Source organism: Halichoerus grypus, chromosome 13 (assembly GCF_964656455.1).
Source record: "Halichoerus grypus chromosome 13, mHalGry1.hap1.1, whole genome shotgun sequence".
Lineage (NCBI taxonomy): Eukaryota > Metazoa > Chordata > Mammalia > Carnivora > Phocidae > Halichoerus > Halichoerus grypus.
The window spans coordinates 36,185,679-36,203,773 of NC_135724.1; the positions used below are offsets into that span (position 1 = coordinate 36,185,679).

Genomic DNA, 18,095 nt, shown 5'->3' on the forward strand with positions numbered 1-18,095 from the left:
GTTAAAGCAGTTTCTGCTCAACCGGCTGAGCTACCTAGGTGCCCCAATGCTCTCACTTTCTGATTATGATTAAGTAAAATTAGATTCTGAACTGATCATGAATTGGTGAAACTAGGTGGCATTTATGTAGTCCTTTGATTGGCAAAGTTTGTTTCATATTGTTTATGTAAGAGCCCAGGCTCTTCTTTTTGAACCTTGTAGTTGATACTTCTTTTATTTGAATTGTGAATTGTTATGTAACTGTCTCTTACTTATGTGATGAACTGAATTTGTATTGCCCTTTGGGGGATATGCTCAACATTTTAGGTAATACTATGTCCTCATATATTATCCAGCCAGGTTTTATTATTATTTATTATTTTTGATTTACCTGATACAAGGTCCAAGGAAAAGGGGCTATACTTAATACCCGCAGTAGCTTAAAATTTTTAGTTCAGAGAGGTGAGATATAAGAAAATGGTTCCTTACAATGTAAATATTGACTGGTCCTTATTTGCTTATACTTTATTAGCACAAAAATAGCAGTATACACATACAGATACACTTGGATATAATATTATATTTATGATTGCTTCCAGTGTTGGTGTGATACATTAGTGGAGAGTAGGAATAAAGAGAACTCACATTTTTAGTGATGTGACCTGTCATGTGCCAGTCTATATAGAGCTTGAAAATTCTTGATTGAACAGGAAAGGTTATTTTTGGTCAATGCCCGGCATGGTCCCTGGCACATAGCAAACATTAAATAAATGCTATTTAAATTGAATGGAAGATTTAGAAAATAGCCAGTTTTACAAGGAACCCTGTGACAATAGAAATAAAGGAAGAGATTAGGTCAGACCCAGTTTTAAGCGTTATATTTTATTCCCAACAGAGTTTTTTCTTTAAGGAATTATGAAATGGTTTGTTTGCTCTGTTAATTTTGTATGCTTTAATAACAATTTATGGCTCTGTTATTATCAAATTATCAAAATTCATTTGAAAATCATTTTTGTGATTTTCTTCTGGAATTGCTTGTTGTAATTAGTTCCATTAGTTTATTTTTGCTCTACATGAAGGTACACATAGTTTTAAATGGAAGTAAGTTTTTTTACTGAGAATTTGGAGAAGGATATACGTTATAGCGGTTTCTAAGTATTTCTCATATTTTAGCTTGGGTTCCACAAGGGGAAGAAAATGAAAATAATGTGTTGATATTTGGACCTCATACCAAATCCATGCTGTAGTTTTGGTTTGTTTTTTAGAATATGCTGGGAAATACATTTTGATATCTTGTAAATTTTTGCTTTAATGTACATTGTAGAAACCATTCTGAATTATTTTTAAGAGCTGGTAGCCCATGGATGAATGAACCTAGAGGATATTACGCTAAGTGAAACTAGCCAGTCACACACACAAAAAAATACTATATGGTTCTGCTTATATGAAATACCTAGAATAGTTAAATTCATAGAAACAGAAAGTAAATGGTGATTGCCAGGCGCTGGAGGGAGAAAGGCACAGAGAGTTATTGTTTAATAGGTATGAGTTTCAGTTTTAGAAGATGAAAAGAATTCTGGAAATGGATGGTGATGATGGTTGCGTAATAGTGTGAATGTATTCAATACCAATAAACTAACACTTAGAAATGGTTAAAATGGTAAATTCTGTTATGTACCACACAAATTAAAAAGTGTATTTTACCATATCTATAAATCCATGGGCTTGGATTAATTAATTAATATTAACCTTTTCTTTGGGTGGGATTTTCTTTGGGCAGGGATAGGTAAAAAAGAGACAGGTTTGAATATTGGGAAAGTTGCCATTATAATCATCTTCATGGGAAAGGGTCCTGGTATCTTAACCAGTTATACTGAATGGTTTATCTAACCAGACAAGAGCCAAAAGAATCAGAAGTTGGTCTTTGTTATTGCCATCTCTTCCATATCTTTATTCTATTCCAGGACTTTCAAAAGCATAGTGGTGAGCCACATCTTTTTAGACAGGCAAATGAGACTATGCAGTGGATGGCACAGATTTATAAAGTCTGGTCGTCTCTGACTCAGTATTTTAGTTTCTTGTAAGCAGGTTGTGTGTCACTAGTTTTTTCTCAAGAAAGACATGAACTCAGAAGTGGCTTTTAATGTGTTGAATGATTAAACTGAATACTCAAATCTAGAGGGCCCAAAGTAGCCTGCCTGTTTTTGTCTTAAATCCACTAAGCTGGCACACATATATGGTGCACTGGATTATCAGTCTTGACCATAAGTTTCCTGTGCCATTGAATGTGGATGCCACAGAGTACAGTGTTTCTGAATATAACTGTACTACTTTGAATAATTCATATTTAATTCTAGTAAAATTATATTATGAAAATAGTCAATATAAAAGATTATGTTCAACCTACTAAATTTTACTTGTATGTATGACTCTTGAGTTGTACTTAATACTGTACCACTTAACATTGTAATTAGTAAAAATGTATTCTGGCCCACAATTGTTGAAATCTTTTCCGTTCTTTTAGAAGAATGACTACACCCACTGAATATTATGAGAAGAGACATCTTTTTGTCTAGATGAATTCAGCTATTTAAGGCCATGTAATCCAAAGTGGGTGAAAATCTAAACTGCCCATTTGGTCTCCCTAACATTTACTCTGTCAGCTTGGGAAATATTTATTTCATAAGCAAAAAGTACATAATTAATTGAAGTGAGGTCTCTTTCAACATACTTTACATTTCGTACTCTTGTTTTACAATAACTTAATGATAACTTTAAAATCAATGTGGGTATTAAAACAGTCATAAATTCAAGCTTTAAGGTACCATCTTAACATGACCAGTTACCATCTTATTTTAAATAAGCTGTATTTCATGTAGTGTTTAATAGTTTTAACAAAATTTAGTACAGATTGAGTCACAGAGATGCATTTTTGTAGACCTGAGGATTTTGGTGTATAAAACTACTAATTTGGGAATAGTGATAAGACTAGTAATCAAAGGTAAGTAGTTTGGGCAACTTAGTAAAAGTGCAAGGAAACTAATTATTGACTAGTTCCTCCTCCTGAGTCCTTTTTTTCCTCACATGCTGCATCTCCAGAAACTATAGAAACCTAGAGAGTTAAAGAATAGTGACTTGATAAGTTCGGTAGTAGAATGAGAAGCTAGAGTTGAACATGATACATAAAGGTTAGTAGGTTTGTTGTAGTTCTCAAACTGCTTGAGTCATATATTGAGAAAGTTTGTCCAAGTTAAATGAGGATATTTTAAGTAGATTTTTAATTTTTTTTTTTTATTTTTCAGCCAAACCAAACAGGAAGCTTACTTTTCTCTACCTAGCCAATGATGTCATTCAGAACAGCAAAAGGAAGGGACCGGAGTTTACAAAAGATTTTGCACCAGTTATAGTGGAGGCTTTTAAACACGTTTCAAGGTATGGTAATTGAGTACTAGGTAATCTCTTAAATATGCATAATATGTCCTTTTGTTAAAATTTGCCGTAAGCCATTCAAACAAAAAACAGGGAATTTATTTCTTTGAAATTTTCATTTGAAAAGACTTAACTATAAATGGCATTTGTAAATGTGTTAAATACTTTGTGTGAATGGAAATTTTTGAACTGTTGCAATGGTGGGTATTTGGAGTACTTGAATTAACAGTTTTCCTTTAAGAGACCAAAAGCAACTGCCATTTTGGAATGAACTTCATTAAGAATAAATGAAGATATTGAATTGAAAATTTGTGTGCTTATAAAGTTATTTTTCCAACTAATATTTCTGGATAAACGTCATACCTTTTCCTTTCATATTGCTTATAATTTTAAGGTTTTTTTAGTGTTTGGGTACATATTATAACATTTTAAAATGCTTTGGAAGTATAGAATATTTATTTAGAATAATTATAAGCCTGTTGAAAAATTTTGCTACAGAAAAATTCTGAGGGTAAAGGTCAGGGCTTTAGCTTATGCCCCTTTTAAATGCTTATTTCCAACATATGTGAATATTTGGTAGATTACTGGGTAAACATTATTGGGGTAGACTACTAAATCAGTCTAAATTATAGAATCCAGGGGTAAATGAAGATCTGTGTTGAATGATTTAAGGATGAGAATATACTCCAGGCATGCCCTGCAACTTTAGTCATAGTGGATGCATTTTTCAAAAATTACAGTGCTGTATGTTACTTTCTTAAATGTATATTATTTATCTTTCCTTTTAGATATTGTCTTTTACCATCTTTTCAGATGTTGGCATTACTTAAGAGTTCAGTCCTAAGCCCTCTTTCTGTGGTCATATTCTTCACTTGACCTCTGGGCGATTTTATACATTGCATGTATTTATTTATTATCCACACCCTAATAACTCACAATCTTACACTCCAGTCCAGATGTGTTTTCTTTGTTTTAGACCTGTGTGTCCTGTTGCCTAATGAATTTCTAGTTGTATGCCTCCATACATCTCAAACGTACTAAGTCATGTTGAACTCATATTATGTCCTTGCTCCTGTCAGACTTGTTCCTCCTCTAGGTTTCACTCTCTCAGTAGATCCAACTCTATCTATCCAGATGCCCATATGAGAAATTAGGTGTCAGCTTTAACTTTCTCTGATACTGTGATATATAGTATATCACATTCTCCTCTCTCTTTCACTCCCTTTATCCCATGTAGTATATATAGTTCCCACAGTTCTTTAGATTTCTTTCCATTCCAGTTTCCATAATGTCATTTCTTTTTTTTTTTTAAGATTTTATTTATTTTTTTAGAGAGAGAGCGCACACGAAAGCATGAGCGGGGGTTGGGGGGAAGGAGGGACAGAAGGAGAGGGAGAAGCAGACTCCCAACTGAGCAGGGAGCCCAAGGCGCAGCTCTATCCCAGGACCCCAAGATATGACCTGAGCTAATGGCAGACACTTAACTGACTGAGCCACCCAGGTGCCCCCATAATGTCATTTTCTATATAATTGCAGGAGCCTCCAGTATTGTTTAATCCACTTACAAAACTAGCCACAGTGCAGAGCTGATCATAATGCTCCCTTGCCTTTGAGTTGTTCTCATTTGTCCCAGAGATTAAGTCTAAAGTCCTGAGCAAGACTTAAGGTGTTGCTTCATGGCCCTGTCCACATTTTCAGACTCCTGTCTCACATTTCTTCCACACACACAATTTATAGTCCAAGTTTAAGCTAACTGAACTCACTCTTTTAGTTCTTTCTACCTTAAGTTTTTTAAATATGTTGCCTCTTCTGAGAAATTCAATAAAGTATTTATTGACTGCCTTCTAAGTGCTGGGCCCTAAGGATACTTTAGCGAACAGGATAAAGTTCTGTCCTAGTGGAGCTTGCATTTCAGTGGATGACAAAGGTAAAAACTAGATGTGCAGGTGAATATATACTATGCTAGTAGGTAAGTATTGTGAAGAAATAAATTAAGGAAAGAACTAGAGGGTAGGAGAGCTTTACATCATGAGATAAAGAATGACTATTTTGGGGAGGTGGCATTTGAACAGAGACTGAAGGAAAAGATGAAATGAGCCACTTGAGCATTCTAGGAGAGGATTCTATGTAGAGGGAATACTTGCCAGAAATAGACAGCTGTGTGCTGGGCATGTTTGAGGATCAGCAAGGAGATTTGTATGGGAGAAGGTGTTTTGTTTTTTTTTAAAGATTTTATTTATTTATTTGACAGAGACCAGCGAGAGAGGGAACACAAGCAGGGGAAGTGGGCTCCCTGGGAGCCCAGTGTGGGGCACAATCCCAGGACCCTGGGACCATGACCTGAGCCAAAGGCAGACGCTTAATGACTGAGCCACTCAGGTGCCCCTGTATGGGAGAAAGTATTTAGAGAATGTAGACTGAGAAGTAGCCAGGAAGTAGAACATGTCCACCTGTGGTCCAGCATAAGGATTTTGGTTTTATTCTTGGTATGATTGATAGCTCTTAGGGGATTGAAGAGCCGTATGATTTGATTGACATTAGTAGAGCATAGTGAAGAGTAAGAGCCTAAGAGACCAATGAGAAGACTTAAGAAATCCAGGCAAGAGGTAATAGCAGCTCAGTCTACAGTGGTAGTGATGAAGGCAGTTCGGAGGTGGTTGGGAGTAGTCTGTTTGCCACTACCCTGTTATTCCAGTCATCAGATCTCAAATATCACTTCCTCAGATCCTTTTTTTAATCTCTTTTGAAGTGGGCCAGGCCTCTGCATTATGCTTGTCTTTAATAGCTTGTTCTTTTTTGTGGCCCTTATAAGCAACGGCTGCTATAAAGCTCCATTTGTATCTCCAGTGTCAAAGATAGTGCCTTGATCAATAAGTATTTGTTAAATAAATTTAAAAATCACCTATTTGAAATCTTCTTAGCCTCATATTCAGCCGCCATTCAGTTAGGGGCATCTTCTTTGTAAACCCCTAGTAGCCAGTGTGAGCACCTTTACATTTTTTTGTAATTTTTTGTTTAATAATGTGTCTAGGGGTACCTGGCTGGCTCAGTCAGTAGAGCGTGTGACTCTTGATCTCAGGATTCTAAGTCTGAACCCCATTTTGGGTGTAGAGATTACTTAAAAAAATAAAATCTTAAAAAAAATATATGTCTATAAGATTTTAAAGGAAGCAGGGAGTAAGTCTGTCTTGATCACTTCACCCCTGAACTTCTGGTCACATAGTGGTGCTCAGTAAACATTTGAACAGCTTTTTTCAGGGAATGAGTGTCTGACTGTATTGAAAATAACCATTACCTTCTTAGTAGCTCTATTAATTGTTATTATTTGTATTTTTTCTTTAGTGAAACTGATGAAAGTTGTAAGAAGCACCTTGGAAGGGTATTATCTATTTGGGAAGAAAGGTCTGTTTATGAGAATGATGTATTAGAACAACTTAAGCAAGCTCTGTGTAAGTGTGTAATCTTTTATCATGATCTCTTCGTTAAAATGTTTGCTTTCATTAAAACTTCAGTGTTCTTCCATTTCAGATGGTGATAAGAAGCCTAGGAAGCGAACTTATGAACAGATAAAAGTGGGGGATGAAAATGAAAACTGTTCCTCTTTGGGATCTCCAAGTGAACCTCCACAGGTAGAAGTTTTTCTGTGTTGAGGGAGTTTTGCTACTGTTACTTCATGTGGCCACGAAGCTTTATTAATTTTACTTAAGTTTTACTTAAGTTTTACTTCTATAAATTGATTTTTATTATAATTCTGAGTGCAAGAAAGAAGCTATGTGAATATCTCTTATTTTCTGATTAACAGATTGCTTATGTTTAATATATGTTGTATAATGTATATTAGGCAACCGTATTTTGCATAGAAAAAGAATATCTGATTGCTAAATATGAGGTCTGGTGAGATATCCACCATTTAAATAGTTTCCTTTTAAATAAATAAAACATTATGTGGTAAGACTATTTTGTTATATGATTTAAGTACACTGAAAATGCCAGTCCTAGAGATAAACACTGCCCTTTAGAGTATTTTTTCTTTTAAACATGTAAAAATGAGTGTTACAGTAACAAGCATGTATTCATACAGTTCTATGTAACTATAGAACCATATAGTTCCATGGTAAAATAAGATGGATTAGAGTCATTATCTTAATACCCCATGTCCTTCCAGGTTGGTACAGTATAGCATTCTTTAGCCATCAAATGATTCCAGAAAAACATTTTTAACTTTTAATTAATGTGGGCATTGAGTGTTAAAGCTTCCTCCTTCTATGTTTCAAACATATAGGAGGGACAGATAAAATTTAAAAGGAGAAAATGAAGACATAGCCATACTCATAAAACAAGGTAAATATCTTCGTGGGCTAGAAATGGTACAGAAGCACAATTCAGTATGTGAGCCAGAGCCTGGTTCTTGCTAAGCTTTGGTCCGGAAGTACATATGGCTTTCCAGAAATACTAGGGTAATAAGAACTCAAAGTGCTCCATGGGAGTTGGAGGACTGGACCTGAATTCACTGCATGAAACCAGAGGCTGGGTGAAACTCTTTCCCAATGAAAGGAACTTGAAAGAAAGATAAAACCAATCACTGCCTAAAACTGTTGGTGTGTTATGTCACTGTTAATACTGGGGAGGCAGAAAGAATCTCAGCTAGGTACTCAGCCAGGACCTGATCCAAACTACCTGTTCACTCATTGACAGGAGGTGCAGAAGCCCACATGATCACCAGGGACAGAAGCTTGAGGAAAAAATAATAACATAACATTTCAAATAACCAAACGCTAAGGTTTATATTTCTTTCTGTTTGGTAATAATTAAGACAAAGCACTTTGTGCTGAGAGCCTTATTATGATTCCATGAACAGTATTTTACCCAAGTTCTAGATACAGGGTCTGATCCTCTTGTGTTCTCCCTGATGAAAAGAGTAACCTCAGTTGTATATCGTAGGAGTATCTGTCTGACTCTAATCTAGTACTTAAATAAAATGCTGTTGCTTTTTATTTTATAATGACTATTTTCAGATCAGTTGTACTGCTTAATTCTCAGTGGTTCAGCTTTGTAGCTACCATTTTATTTTAGGAATGGCTAAAATTTCTCTTTGTAGGATCCAATTGAACTCATTTCATTCTCTTCTATTAGAAAGTTGTAGGCTAGTGTTGTTTTCAGACAACTTTGCTTTTTTATCTGATCCTTGACCCAGCGCTGGAAACTTAGAATTAACTCATGTGGGAATGTAAAGGCGAGATGAGAGCAGATTGTAGTTAAAGCATGCATATCAAGACCATAAAGCCAGATTACTTCTCAGAACTTCAGAAAATTTTAGAACTTTCTAAGACTAATTAAAAAATTGCTATATAAAAGTTAATTGGGGCACCATGAGAAACAAGCTTCCTGATAATCATCATTGCTCTTAAGCTCACTTTCATTTGTAAGGGGATATATCTTACATCAAAATTATTTTGTAAAATATTAGAATATTAAACACATAGTAATGAATTAAAAGCATATGTGGGGTAGTATATTTCATATTAGATTCCATTCATTCTTAATATTGTTTGATATTTACTTTGTGCTAGACCCCAGTGACAGCACTTTTTTGTAAGGGAATAGCTTAAAGAAAAACCAGTAACGATCTGTCAGTGTCATCTTTAATGTATACACAGAATTGATTATATCCTATATTTTTCAAGTGTGTGTAATTTCCTACTGTTCCAGGAACTAGTCTTAGAGATTAAAAAAAGAAAAAAAGAAGGAGGTGAGATGGAAATAGAGACCAGTAAAAAGAAAATGTATTTATTTTTCTCTGGAGTAAATTTATAGACATTATGAATTGTGAAGTTACCAGCAAAGGCTTGCTGTTCCCTCCTAATTATATCTGATATGAAAACAGTGCAAGTAAAATATTCTAATGATAAAATAATTTTTATATTGGCTAAGTGTTTATGTAAGTATTAGTCATCAGATATATGGAATTTTGTGATATTTTAATGATCTTATTAACAAACTGTAGAGTAGTTGAAGATACCATATTTAAACATATTCCAAAGCTACATTGCTCTTGTGCTTTAATTATGTCATATAGAAATACAATCGGTAAGACTCTTCTTTGTTGTAGTAGAACAATTTGTATCCCCCTACCCCAAATACGCAATTTAGTATTAAAAAAATTCTGCTCATGTATAATGATAATATAATGAATATGTCATATGTAAAACTTGTATTGTCTAGGTTGAAGTTATAGCCTGCTTTCCCTTTTGCCACTGTATGTATTTGGCATATAAATGAAGCATGTTACTTTCAGAGTCTGATAATTATTTTTACACTATCTGTCTCTACCACTGGAGTATGACTTCCTCAGGGCTGAGGGCCATGTCTTATTTTAGTTTTCAATTTATATATTTCCAAAATTGACATAGTATAGTTTCTTTTTCTTAATATTTCTTAAAAGAAATGGACTGCCTTCAAAAGTAGTTTATATTTAAAACTTCAAACAGATACATAGCCCATAAGGAGTAAGGAATATGAAATAAATTTTAAGTCTTTTGTATTTGTTTAAGCTTCATTTATTATGGTTCTAAAGTTGTATAACTTTTTAGACTCTAGATCTTGTTAGAGCATTACAAGATCTAGAGAATGCAGCCTCAGGTGATGCAGCAGTTCATCAGAGGATAGCGTCTTTGCCTGTTGAAGTCCAAGAAGTATCCCTACTAGATAAGATAACAGGTAAGAAAAGGAAAATGTGATCTGGAACTTTTTTGGAAGTCAGGGTGAGGGAATGGCATATGGCATTGTTTTTGTTGTGTAATAATGTTGTTATTCTGTGCTTTTCTTAGATAAAGAATCTGGAGAAAGGCTTTCTAAAATGGTAGAGGATGCTTGTATGTTGCTGGCAGATTACAATGGCAGATTGGCGGCTGAAATAGATGATAGGAAGCAACTCACTCGAATGTTAGCAGATTTTCTTCGTTGTCAAAAGGAAGCCCTTGCAGAGAAAGAGCATAAATTGGAAGTGCGTAACCTTTTCCTTCTTTAGTGCTTGTTTAATTTATTTCTTGGGTAGGTGTTTCAGAGTACTCTGTTTCCACACATTTTGCATTTTTTGACATAGACCTTTTTAGACAATGGCCCAGGTAAGCTACTCCTTGCAGGAATGGGTTTCTTTCTACTTGAACCAAGTCAGCAGCCTAAGTAAACTTAGAAATTTGGTATTATGAAAATTGGTTGCTTTATAAAATTATTCATGTGGAATTCCAGTAATAGTAATTCATCTGAAGAGCTTAAACTCTTATTTTCAAGAACAGATTTATGGGAAAATAGCAGTATAAAGTCTGGTGTCAGCTACAGTAAATTATGGTTGGATTTCTTGAATTCCTGTTCAGAGTACATGTATGCACTTTTAGGTATACAATCAAAAAATAAAGAGTTTTTTTGGCATAGAATTAATTGTGGGTATGCTAGTCCCCCTCTCCCTGTCCCTGTAAAGTTCATCAATTCCGTTCAAGAAGTTAGTCTTCAAGTTACTCTTTTGTTCCATCCCTGATTCTAATGTTTAACATATTCCCACCTCACTCCTGGCTTATACACAACCTTTGGTAAAAGAAAGTCATCACTCCTTTAAGTTAAGTGGTGACTGATACTGTTGATGAGTCTGGAGGTTCAGGGGTGAGAAACATTTTCCTACTTCCTTTGAGCAGAGTAGCTGTTGTCAGGGGTGGTTGGACCAGAATCTTTTTTGACTAGTTCTTGTTTAAATTGTTTATTGCTCTAGCAATTTCTTATTCTATATGTATATGTAGGAGAATTTCTAACTCGTCTGGATCCCTTTATTTAAGCAGTTCTCTGTAAATTTGTAGGTATGTTATGATACTGCCTCTACTAAGTTGCTTTTATTAGTGTCTAGTTCTTGTTTTAGCGGTCTCTGCCAAAGAGGATCGTCATTTCTACCTGTGAGACCAGCTGTTTGATCAAGAGCTCTCCCACCCCAAATTCTCAGCTTTTAATTTAGCATTACCCCTTTACAATTTGGAGCATAGTTATTGGCACCATGCTCTACCTTGGAGAGAGCACGTACAAAAGGTTTCCCAATTGTACATAGAAAGGAAAAGGTAAAAAATTTTATGAAGATACGTACGATATTTAACTTGGCTAGTTTTTGATCTTGTGATGCAACTTCAATCTTAAACATATTGTTACTTGTTTTATTGTTAGCAGAATTAAGGGTAAGTAATGTTATGCAATTTTTGTCCTTAGTCTTTTGGTATGGTTTCTTTAACTTCTATTGAGCTTCTGTTGCAGGTATTGGACATGGGCGTATCTTCTAACGATGTCATCATCATTAGCATATTCTTCCTGCTAAAAATAAATATCAAACTCCAAAGCCTGTATTGTCTCATGTTTTTGAAAACTGAAGACTGAAACTGTTATTCTACTGTATACTGCTTTTTCACTTAAGCTGGTTATTTATCACTGGTTACAAAAATAGAATTTATGTTTGAAATGTTAGGAAGTGTAGAAATCAGATGTCACCCTCCAGTTCCCTCTTTTCCCAGTTCCTTTCAGCTAGATTGCCTAGTTGATGGTTATAGGTGATGAGGCTGATGATAATAATAGCAATAACATTTACCATGTGTTAGGTACTATTGTAAGCACTTCACATCTGTCAACTCATTTAATCCTATATAGCAGGAAAAATGATCCCCATTTTACAGGTAAAGAAAACCGAGGCACAGGGAAATTAAATAACTTGCCCAAGGTCAGAAAGAGGTAGTGAGTTGTTAAGAACCCAGGAACTCTGCCTCCAAAGGGCACATTTGCTTCTAGGTTTTACTTAAAGAAATTTAAGTTCACAGCAAAAGCTAAAAACTCTCTCTCCAACTCTTTCTGCCTGCTCCCTCCTCAGAGGTAATCACTGTCTTAAAGTGTTCTAGGAACTTTTTTGATTTTCAACGTGACTGGATATTATCATATTAAAAAGAGACCACCTAAATTATGCTGAACATGTTTTTACAAGTAATAAAAATGTAGATTTCCAATAAATTAGGAAGTCATTCCACAAAACTCTTTGTAAGTTATTATTTATAACTAAGTGATTTCTTTGTCAGAAGATTATGGAAATGATTTGAGATATTTAGACATTTTTTGTATCAAGTAGGTGGCATCACTGAAGTTGAAACTGAGAGGTCAGGATTTATACTTACCATATATATAAGCTGTGATACCATCAGATAGTTTTCAGTTATCTGCATCTTTGAACATCAACTGTCATTGACCAGGTATTGATGAGTCGTTTTTTGTTTTTCTTTAAATCGAATATAAATTCAAAGTATTCATTCAGGGATTGTCTATTTCACATTTTTTAAGGAGGTTGCTATTTAAAGCATTTGTAATGAATGAAAACATGAAATTATTTTGGAAATTATGAATCATTTTTGGAACTTGTGACTAACTTTAGCAGGTTATTAAGCAGATAACTGTTAGACTATTAATCTAATTTATATTTATAAAATGCATGTCACAGATTGCTGTAGAAAATCATATTTCACCATTCAGAAGTTGACATTATTGAATAAACTCTTGTTCACCTAGTTTATTATTTTGGAAGGCATTCATGGATAGGGGACTTAAAGTAACATTTTGATTTTGATACTGTTGGGGAGGGGAAAGTATAGAGATCAGCAGTTCTTTCACATTTAATAAGATAATGTCTTTGATGCTCTGTTCAGCTGGTATAAGGAAATACGCTTTTATAAAATCCCTATTTTATGTCATAGTATCCAGATGTGTTTTAAATTCCTAGAATTCCATAGAAAATTGGAAATCACAATTTGATGGCTCTTAAGTCAAATTATAGTTCCAAGTTCTAGAAGTCAGGATGGGAAAACTGTCGGAGAGGACTGTTTATCTTTTGCAGTCCTACATCAGTATATTCAGATTTAGCTCATTTTTTAAATTGATGGCGTAGTATTCAGTGTATGAGTGTTATTTATTTATTTAAGTCTGTCCCTCTTCTCATGGTGTCAGATTGCAGCCACTGAGTTGCTTTTATTAATTTTGTGCATTTTGGTAGTGCAGCAGAGAACATCCTGGTGAGGCAGGCTTGTATAGTTGTGCAAGTATATCTGCAGGATTGACTACTTTTCTATTTGGTTCTAAGTTTGCTTGTTAATGTTTCTCTTTTCTTTTATAGATTCTGGGCTTTCTGGATATAGTTAAGATGGTGTTCTCAATTCATAACTTTAAAAATACTATGCTATTTTTCTAATAATTTTTTCCTAATAATTTTATCCATTAGGATTTTTTAATTCATGGTGTGACATAGGGTCTAATTGAAAGTGATGGTAAATGTCCTTTGTCATGTATTAATTAATGATTACTGAGTTAATGACTCAGTCTGTCTTTTATTATGTTGTGAAAAGCCGTTTCTGTTATACTTAATTCCTATATATGTATACATGGGAATGTAGTCTCTTTTTTATTCTAGTGGCCCATTTGTCTTACCCACCTTTAATTATGCAGTAGATTTTTGTTCGTATTATTTCTGGTATTGTTCATGTCTACAATTTTAACTAATAATGATCGTTGTGTATATGAATTTTTACTTCCTTTCCACTTACTTTATATGTATTTGCTTTCATACTTAATATTTCAAATGACATTTTCCTAAGTAGTTATTTCTTACTTTACTTGGCCTTCTCCCTGTTTCTGAACACATTGTTTACTTTTGTTGTCCATCCCCTCTGTCTGCTAGACAGCATTATCCAGGATTTTCAAGATTGTTACACTCATAAAACTTCGTTTTCCAGAAAGTTCAATTTTCATTTTTTAAATGCTTAAGATAAATTTTGTTTTGCCTGAGACATTTAATGATTAGAAATTCCAAATGTCTGCTCTCGCACTATAGGAAATAAGAATGTATTAAATAGCACTGAAAGTGCAGATTTCAAAATCTTCCTGAAGGTGTTACCTGCACATAGCTTTTTGATGGTTATTTATCAAATTTCAAATTTTATTAAGGGTATAGTGGTAAGGATATGGAGAACTGATTATGGAATCTTTCATCTGTAGTTCAGTTATTTCTTACGTTTTACTTTTTTTCACTGAATCATTGATTTAAATTTAGAAGTAATTTAATAAGATGGAGTTATATGGGTTTTTTTTTTTTAAAGCAGACATTACTAATTTCTTAATGGTTTCTTATTTTTTGAGATCTAAATATCATTAAGTGTAAAATTTTTATGGTTAATTTACTTTTCAAGAATCATAATCTTAGTATTTTTTATTATGCAGTTAATCTATGTTCATCAATAGGAAAAAAGCTCCTTTTTTTTTTTTTTTTTTTTTTTTTTTAAGATTTTATTTATTTGACAGACCGTGAGAGAGGGAGCACAAGCAGTGGGGGAATGGGAGAGGGAGAAGCAGGCCTCTCACTGAGCAGGGAGCCGGTTGTGGGGCTTGATCCCAGGACCCTGGGATCATGACCCAAGCCAAAGGCAGACGCTTAACAACTGAACCACCCAGGTGCCCCAGGAAAAAAGCTCCTTGAGCAAAAGGCTTAGCCCTGTGTTTTGGCTCCATGTATTTTGCATACTGTTCTTTTCATGTAATATATGTACAACTTACATCACTGTTTTCCGTTTAATGAATGGCTATATCATAATTTAACAACTCTGTGTTCTTTGACTAAGTGTTTCAGTTGTTTTGATATTATTATAAACAGTATTGCAGTGAACATCTCTTCTAGTATACTCTTGACTCATCTGTGTCTTCTTGTTTATGTATGTGATAAATTCCTAAAGATGAAATTGTTGATTCATGTTAAGGACTTGATACATGTTATCAGTCTAACTTTCAGTAAGATTGTACTAGATCATTGTCTTTGATGATTCCCAAATATTATTTATAGGTCTTCTCTTCTGGGCTATTAATTTTCTCCAAAAAAAAAAAAAAAATGCATCGCATTTGCTGGGTAGATAACATAGGCCATCTGTTTTCAGAATAGTGCCTTAGTTTTGTCTGTGATTTGGATCTTCAAATGCAAATCTTTGGCTTGGTTTCTCACTCCTGTCTTTTGGCTCTATATGATAAGAGTTTTAACAGACTGATGTAGAGATTCTCAGTTGATCTTAATTGTCAACCTTAAGGCTATTACATTTCAAGGAGCTTGGTACCTCAAAGTCCTGAGCCTCTCCAAAGTTGCTCAGGATGAATTATATCACTTTCGGTCGTTATTCCTTGTTCCACTTTTTCCATCTTCCAAAAGTTTCATGACAGCTGTGTAGTATGAGTCCCTTTTCTCCATTCCTTTCAGTTTCCACCTTTATAAATTGTTTTACTATTTTAGTGGCTTTTTGGGAGGGAGTGGAGAAAAATATGAGTTCGGTTTATTATAAAAATGGAAGACCATTGTGTCTTGTAAAATAGAACTATAGTATATGTGTTTTGTAACTTCAGCCAACTGCCCTTGTCTAAGTGGTTGTCATACATTGCCTAGATTGTTAACAACTCATCTTCCTGTTCTCTTAATGCCCTACGCAACTGCAGCCTGGTTTATCTTTTAAGAAGTCAGGGCTCATCATACCCCTGTTTAAAACTCTGCACTGCTTCCCTTTACACTTAGATCTTATTTAAAACTCCATGATAGCACTAGTCATGAGTCTCCATTTAACCTCATCTTGAACCATTTCAACAGTATCCATTTTACTCTTAAAGCAGGTGAAGCATTTCTCACATCAGATCAGGGTTTCTGCCTTGCTAACCGCTAACAGAGTAGCTGGATGCTCTCTCCACCAGATCTTTACTTAGCTGGTGCCTTTTTTCATTTAGATTTATGTTTCTGTGTTACCTCTTCAGCGTCCTTCACTGCCCTTTCATTTGGTTCCACCTGCCCTTTTCCCACCCACTGTATTACACTGTTGTTTTCTTTTTGGCTTTTTATTTATTTTTCCTTCACAGTACGTATCACTGTATATGTACTTAGTTATCATCTGTACCTGCCATTAGAATGTGAGCTCCGTGAGAGGAAGAACTTTGTTTTGTTTTTCATGTTTATTGCCATACCCTAAGCACTTGGAGTAGTACTTTTCTCCTGGTGTTTTTGTTGAATGAATAAATGATTCAAATGATGAATGAGTGAATACCAGTACAAATGTAATTTGCGAGAAGTATATAAATATTTATATTTTAAATTGGTGATTTATTTTGTAATTAAATCAGAAAAAGAATGTTGCCTTTAAAAATGATTAATGAGGTTTTTGAGGAAAATTATATCAAGCACAGTAGGTGAACTAATTTTTAAGTCATATTCGTCTAGTCCAATACCTTAAAAGTGGGCCTTGTGTTCAAGAACTGCAGCTTCTAGAACTGCGGCTGAGCATTTGAAATAAAGGAGTAAGTGGCCATTTAAAAATAAAAGTATTTTACCAGTTTGCCCTGTTTTTCCTTCAGTAGAATAACATGTTAACAATATGTTAGAAAACATGAGTAACAAATGAACAGTACTCATCAGTGAAGAAGCACTGAATGTATGAGTCACAGTGCTACCTGGTGGAAGAACCGGAGCCACAAATGGTATCAGTCTTTAAGCCAGTGTTCTTTCTTTTTACATAAAAAGAAAGGAATTTAATCTGTAATTGCCTTTTGCTTGCTCACTCATTTAAAGAATATAGCTGATAATAGTAATACCCTTCAAGAGGGGCATTGTGATTAAAGAATTTATGCTTACAAAGCAGTTAGCACTCTCCCTGAAGCCAAGTAAGTGCTCAATAACTGATAACTTCTACTACTGTTCCTGTAGCAGCTGAGAATTACTAGAAGTGAGGTGAGATTGGAAAGTAGTTAGAACCAAATTGTGGAGAGCACTGAAGGTCAGGTGGAGCTGATGGTTGTAGCAGTCCAAAGGTTGGAGAGGAATGGTGGCATTGGCAGTGTTTGCAAGCCTGGTTGAAGTTAACCGAGTGGATTACAATGGGGGAGAATTCGCTATAAGAAGACCAGATAGGATTTAATTAGAAAATTTTATATTATGGATAATGAAGGCCTGAACCATAGTTGATGATAGCAGTGAGAAAGGAATGGGCAGGTATGGGAAACCATTGAATCATAAGAATTTTATCAATTGGGTCTGAGGGTAGAGAGGTAGAAGGAATCCGTGATAAATGAAATTTTGAAAACCATGGGGCAAATGATTCTGACATTGGCTAAAAGGATATTAAATAGGGAACTGGTGGGGTGCCTGGGTGGCTCAGTCCTTAAGCGTCTGCCTTCGGCTCAGGTCATGATCCCAGGGTCCTAGGATCGAGCCCTGCATCGGGCTCCCTGCTCAGCGGGAAGCCTGCTTCTCCCTCTCCCTCTGCCGCTCCCCCTGCTTGTGTTCCCTCTCTCGCTGTGTCTCTCTCTGTCAAATAAATAAATAAAATCCTTAAAAAAAATAGGGAACTAGTTTTGGTGGGGAGGATGATTTTGGTTTTAGGAAATCAAATTAAACTTTTTCATTTTTATTTTTGTGCAGCGAAGCCTATTATTTTTTCCCAGGTTTATTGAGATAACTGACATAATGAGTGAACTATTTTAAAATTCTTTTTTTTTTTTTTTGCTTTCTTAAAAAATTGAATAGTTGGCACTAAAGTTTTTCTAACTGTAAAAGTAGTAAGTGATCCTCATAGTTTAGAAACCCTTCATAAGAACACACAGATACC

At 34.7% G+C, this 18,095-nt stretch overlaps 1 protein-coding gene across 5 annotated transcripts in view; it reads left to right on the forward strand.

The window, feature by feature from the left end:
• The window catches only part of RPRD1A (regulation of nuclear pre-mRNA domain containing 1A), a 71,074-nt gene that overhangs the window by 22,943 nt on the left and 30,036 nt on the right, over positions 1–18,095 (forward strand). For 4 of the 5 annotated variants that reach the window (XR_013443329.1, XR_013443330.1, XM_036089364.2 and 1 more), the window contains exons 2-6: positions 3,282–3,411; positions 6,751–6,857; positions 6,937–7,037; positions 9,999–10,125; positions 10,236–10,411. Coding sequence is in view for 3 of the 5 variants with exons in the window: in XM_036089364.2 (XP_035945257.1) it covers positions 3,282–3,411; positions 6,751–6,857; positions 6,937–7,037; positions 9,999–10,125; positions 10,236–10,411 (641 nt within the window). In the remaining 2 variants the exon portion in view is untranslated. Of the gene's footprint in view, positions 1–3,281; positions 3,412–6,750; positions 6,858–6,936; positions 7,038–9,998; positions 10,126–10,235; positions 10,412–11,697; positions 14,580–18,095 lie in introns of those variants that run through there. The other variant, XM_036089366.2, reaches the window with a different exon arrangement.